Here is a 6,084-nt window from a genome sequence, read left to right on the forward strand (position 1 = left end):
CAAGCTTTTCCGGCAACTTCACCAATATCTAGCTTAAGATCCACAAACTTATCCACTAACTCTTCCTCCTTGATTCTCATCCATGCTATGGTTAAGGACTTCCAACTTAATGCATCCACCACCACGTTCGCCTTTCCTGGGTGATAACTCAGTTCAAAATCATAATTCTTTAACAATTCCATCCACCTCCTCTGATACATATTGAGCTCTTTCTAATCAAAGATGTACTTGAGATTCTTATGATCAGAGAAGATGCTAAACCTCACTCCATACAAGTGGTGTCTCCAAATCTTCAATGCAAACACAATCGCCGCTAATTCCAAATCATGAGTTGGGTAATTTACCTCATGTGGTCTTAGCTGACGCGATGCGTAAGCCTCCACATTCCGGTGTTGCATCAACACGCAACCTAAACCCTTCAAAGAAGCATCATAGTATACTTCAAACGGTTCATGCGGTTCCAGTAAAATCAAAACAGGTGCTGAAGTTAACTTCTGCTTCAAAGTTTGAAAACTATCTTCACACTCTAAAGTCCACACAAAAGGCACTTCCTTCCTTGTCAACTTAGTCATCGGTAGTACAATCCGGGAAAATACTTCAATGCATCTCCGGTAATATCCGGCTAAGCCCAAGAAACTTCGGACTTCCGTCACCGTTGTTGGTCTTTCCCATTCCATCACCGCTTCTACCTTAGAAGGATCCACTGCTATTCCTCCTTTGCTCACCACGTGACCTAGGAATTTCACTTCCTCCTTTCAGAACTCGCACTTGGATAACTTAGCATACAACTTTCGCTCCTTTAAGATTTGCAATACAATTCTCAAGTGTTCCTCATGTTCATTTGTCGTCTTAGAATAAACTAAGATGTCGTCTATGAAAACCACGACGAATTTGTCCAAAAAGGAACAAAATACTCTGTTCATGTAATCCATGAAAACAGCAGGTGCATTCGTTAACCCAAAGGACATAACCGCAAACTCGTAGTGTCTATAGCGCGTCCTAAACGCAGTTTTAGGGATATCATCCTCCTTCACCCTTATCTGATGGTAACCGGATCTCAAATCGATCTTGGAAAACACTCCAAATCCTTGCAATTAATCCATCAAGTCATCTATCCTTGGCAGCGGGTACTTGTTCTTCACAGTCACTTTGTTCAACTGTCGGTAATCTACACACAGTCGCATTCCTCCATCCTTCTTCTTTACCAATAAAACTGGCGCTCCCCATGGTGTTACACTCAGTCGAATGAACCTCTTGTTCAGAAGCTCTTCCAACTGAGTCTTTAATTCAGCCAGCTCTATCAGAGCCATTCAATACGGTGCAATCGACACTGGTCCGGCTACCGGCACCAATTCAATCACAAATTCAATCTCCATTTGAGGTAGGAACTCTGGGATATCTTTTGGGAACACCTCCGGAATGTCTCTAACTACTGGAATTTGATCTAGTTCCTAATTATCACCTAATGTATTCGTAGCCAACAGAATATAACCCTGACACTCTTTCCCACTACAGTGCACCATCACAGAGTTCAGGTAGTAGCCCTCAGCTATCACCGCTCCCTTTTCTCCTTCCGACATAAACTGAATTGACCGTTCAAAGCAATCCAACAAAACTCGATTCTTTGATAACCAATCAAATCCCAATATCATCTCCAATCCAACCATTGGTAAATAGAAAAAATCATGCACGAAGTCTCTACCCTCAAGCTTGAAACATATTTGTCTCCACCCTGACCTAGTCATAACCGTCTGATGCGGAGTATGTACATGCAGATAAAATGCTAACTCTGACACTTTCAAGCCTAGTTCATCAACTTTAGCAAACGAAATAAACGAATGCGAAGTCCCAGTATCATACAATGCAACTAAGATTTTATCACCAATTAGACATATACCTCTCATCAACGGATCTGCTTTAGAAGCATCCTTGGCGTTCACGGCAAAAACTCGACCTTGATGCTGACTCTGGCCCGCATTCAGGTTCCTCCCATGAGTGCGATCCCTCGTAATGTGGCCAGGCAACCCACAGTTGAAGCACCCACCTAAACCAATCTTGCAAGAGTCATATGGATGATAACGTCCACAACGCACACAAGTTAATTCCAGAGAAATCTTACTCTGGTTTCCTCTTCCTTTAGCATACTGAAACTGATTCTGAGTCTTCTTTCTAAATCCTCCTTGTGCTTGAGGTGGATATCCTCCTCTCTTGAAACTCTGATCTCTCGGATGAAAATACTTGCCACGCCCTTTAATAGTATTCCCTCCATGAGTGTCCTTGGACGCAGCTACTGTCTTTGCATACTCTTCAACCACCCTCGCCTTGTTCACCAAATAAAAAAAGTACTAATCTCCATTGGAGCCACTACAGTCATAATGTTGTCCTTCAACCCCCTCTGATACTTGATACATTTCCAGCTTTCATAGGTCTCCGGGGCACCCTGACACACCCTGGAAAACCTACAAAGCTCCTCAAACTTGCTTGTGTAGTCTGCCAAAGATAAGGAACCTTGCTTCACCTGCATAAGATTTCATCTCCTTTGCTTCCCATGCAGACTCAGGAAAATACTTCCTATAGAAGGCCGTTTGGAACACATACCAAGGAACATCAGCGTTCTGAAGCTGTAGCAAGCGGCACTCAGCTTGCCACCAGTGCTGGGCCTCTCTGCAAGCTGATAAGCCGCAAATTCTACATACTGATTATTCGAAACGTGCTGTGCTTGCAACGCACGTTCCATGGCCTGGAACTAGTTATCTACTTCTGTAGGGTTGGTTGATCTCCGAAAAATTGGCGGATGAACCTTGAGAAAAGTCGGCAAGGTCATCGGAGCACATCCCGTGTTATCTCCATTTCCCTCAACATTCTCATTCGCATTTTCTTTCCCATTCCCATTTCAGTTTTTGGCCTGTTAGCCTAACCTCTGCATAGCTTGCAGAGTCGCAGCAGCATTAGTGATGAACGGATAATTTATCCCATTTTTGGCATTGTTTTTACATAATTTTTAGTATGTTTTAGCTACTTTTTATTATATTTTTATTAGTTTTTATGCAAAAATTACATTTCTAGACTTTACTATGAGTTTGTGTGTTTTCTGTAATTTCAAGTATTTTTTGGCTGAAATTGTGGGACCTGAGCAAAAATCTGATTCAGAGGCTGAGCAAGGACTGCAGATGCTGTTGGATTCTGACCCTCCTGTACTCGAAGTGGATTTTCTGGAGCTACAGAAGTCCACTTGGCACGCTCTCAATTGCTTTGGAAAGTAGACATTTTGGGCTTTCTAGCAATATATAATAGTCCATACTTTGCCCGAGATTTGATGGCCCAAACTGGCGTTAAACTCCAGCCAGAGACCCTTTTCTGGTGTAAAACGCCAGAACTGGCACACTTCTTGGCGTTAAACGCCCATTTTGGCACCAGGGTGGCGTTTAACTCCAATTTGAGGCATATGCACGTGGAAGCTTGAAAGCTCAGCCCAAACACTCACCAAGTGGACCCCGGAAGTGGAATTCTGCACTATCTACACCTAGTTACTCATTTTCTGTAAACCTAAGTTATTAGTTTAGTATAAAAACTACTTTTTGAGATTTGTTTGGTATCTCATGACATTTTACATTTCATATTGTATCTTCTACAGCATGAGCCTCTAAACCCCATAGGTGGGGGTGAGGAGCTCTGCTGTGTTTCAATGGATTAATGCAATTGCTATTGTTTTCTATTCAATCACGCTTGATTCTGTTCTAAGATACTCACTCGTACTTCAATCTGGAGAAGATGATGATCTGTGACACTCATCATCATTCTCACATTTATGAATGCGTGCTTGACAACCACTCCCGTTCTACCTGAGTTCAACGTAGTCATTGGGCGACAGCTTGAGTGCGTATCTCTTGGGTCTCTGATCCACGGACCGAGTCCGTGAGATTAGAACCTTCGTGGTAGAGGCTAGAACCAATTGGCAGCATTCTTGAGATCCGAAAAGTCTAAACCTTGTTTGTGGTATTCCGAGTAGGATCTGGAACGGGATGACTGTGACATGCTTCAAACTCACGAATTTTGGGCGCAGTGACAGTGTGCAAAAGGATAGAGAGATCCTATTCCGACACTAGTGAGAACCGACAGATGATTAGCTGTGCGGTAGCTGTACCTGGTATTTTTCATCCGAGACGAGAGATCCGACAGTTGATTAGTCGTACAGAAATCGTACCTGGTATTTTTCATCCGAGAGGACGGATGGTAGCCATTGACAACAGTGATCCACCAATATACAGCTTGCCATTGAAGGAAGCCATGCGTGTTTGGAGAAGAAGACAGTAGGAAAGCAGAGATTCAGACAATAGAGCATCTTCGGAACCTCAACCTGTTCCTCATTACTGAATCACAAGTATCATTTATTTCATGTTATTTACTTTTCATAAACAAAATCAATTATATCTATTGAATCTCCTGACTAAGAATTACAAGATAACCATAGTTTGCTTCAAGCCGACAATCTCCATGGGATCGACCCTTACTCACGTATGGTATTACTTGGACGACCAAGTGCACTTGCTGGTTAGTTGTGCGGAGTTGTGAAAAGAGTGATCACAATTCCGTGCACCAAGTTTTTGGCGCCGTTGCCAGGAATTGTTCGAGTTTGGACAACTGACGGTTCATCTTGTTGCTTAGATTAGGAAAAATTTATCTTTTTTGGCTTACAGTCACTAAATTTGAGTCTTTTATTTTCTTTTCAAAAATTTTATTTTTCTTTATTAATCTTTAATTTTTCTTTGAGTCTTCTGTTTGAATTTAGTTTCATGTTTTAAGTTTGGTGTCAATTGCATGTTTTTATTTTTCTTCAATTTTTCGAATTGTATGTTCTTTTTATTCTTCATATTTTTGAATTTTATGTTCCTTGTTCTTTTGTGATCTTCAAGTTGTTCTTGCTTATTTTCCTTGTTTGATCTTTAGTTTTTCTTGTTTGTGTCTTTCCTTGTTTTTCTTGTGCATCTTCGAATTATTAGTGTCCAAAGTATAAAAATTTTTAAGTTTGGTGTCCTTTGTATTTTTATTTTCCTAAAGATTTCCAAAATTTGCTCTTGGTGTTCATCTTGATCTTCAAAGTGTTCTTGGTGTTCATCTTGACATTCAAAGTTTTCTTGTTTGTTTTCTTTATTTTGATCTAAAAATTCTAAGTTTAGTGTCATTTTATTGTTTTTCTCTTTCCTCATTAAATTCAAAAAAATAAAAAAATATCTTTTCTCTTTATTTTAATTGAATTTTCGAAATTTACATTAAAAAATTCAGATTTTTATTTTAAAATTTTTATCTTATCTTATCTTAGTTTTAAATTTCAAAATTCAAATTTTTTCAAAAATCATATCTTTTTCAAAATCTTATCTTATCTTATTTCAAATTCAATTTTCAAATTTCAATTAAATTCCAAAATTCAAAATTCAAATTTCAAAATTTAAATTTAAAATTTTAAAAATCAAACCTTTTCAAAATTTAAATCTTTTTTAAATCTTTATCTTATATTGTTGACTTTTTCAAAATTCAAAATTCAAAATTCAAATTTCAAATTTCAAAATTCGAAAATCTTTTATAAAATTTTTCAAAATCTTTTTCTTTTTCTTTATAATTTTTGAATTACTTGTCCTATTTCATTATTTTGATTGAAAAATTTTAAGTTTGGTATTCTCTTGTTAAGAAAGTTTCAATCTTTAAAATTCTAAAATCATATCTTTTTCAAATCTTTTCTTTTATTTATTATCTTACAAATATTTTTTATTTTAAGACATATCTTTTTCTAAACTTCCTAACCAATTTTTCTCCCTTCATTTTTCGAAAATCCTCACCGACATTTTTTAAATCTTTTTAATTAATTAATTATTTTAGTTTTCAATTTTCTTTTAATTTTTGAACTTATATTCGATTTTTCATTTATTTTATTTTATTTTCTTTTCTTTTAATTTCGGTATTCAAAAAAATATAATAAAAGAATAAAATTTTTATTTACAATCCACATCATCTCCCTTTCTCCATCATGGACCTAAGTGGAAATGAACAGTCCAGAAGGACTCTGGGGTCATATGATAACCCCACTAC

At 37.7% G+C, this 6,084-nt stretch overlaps 1 protein-coding gene across 1 annotated transcript; it reads right to left on the reverse strand.

The window, feature by feature from the left end:
- Nucleotides 1-1,310: 1,310 nt before the first annotated feature.
- On the reverse strand, nucleotides 1,311-2,737 carry LOC110266846 (uncharacterized). The gene is made up of 4 exons (XM_021111883.2): nucleotides 2,599-2,737; nucleotides 2,369-2,490; nucleotides 1,557-2,321; nucleotides 1,311-1,451 (listed from the first exon to the last, which is right to left on the reverse strand). The coding sequence occupies exons 1-4, from the start codon at nucleotides 2,735-2,737 to the stop codon at nucleotides 1,311-1,313; spliced, it is 1,167 nt and encodes a 388-aa protein (XP_020967542.2).
- Between the last annotated feature and the right edge of the window lie 3,347 nt (nucleotides 2,738-6,084).

This window comes from Arachis ipaensis, chromosome B9, assembly GCF_059453495.1.
Source record: "Arachis ipaensis isolate K30076 ecotype BB chromosome B9, ASM5945349v1, whole genome shotgun sequence".
Taxonomy (NCBI): domain Eukaryota; kingdom Viridiplantae; phylum Streptophyta; class Magnoliopsida; order Fabales; family Fabaceae; genus Arachis; species Arachis ipaensis.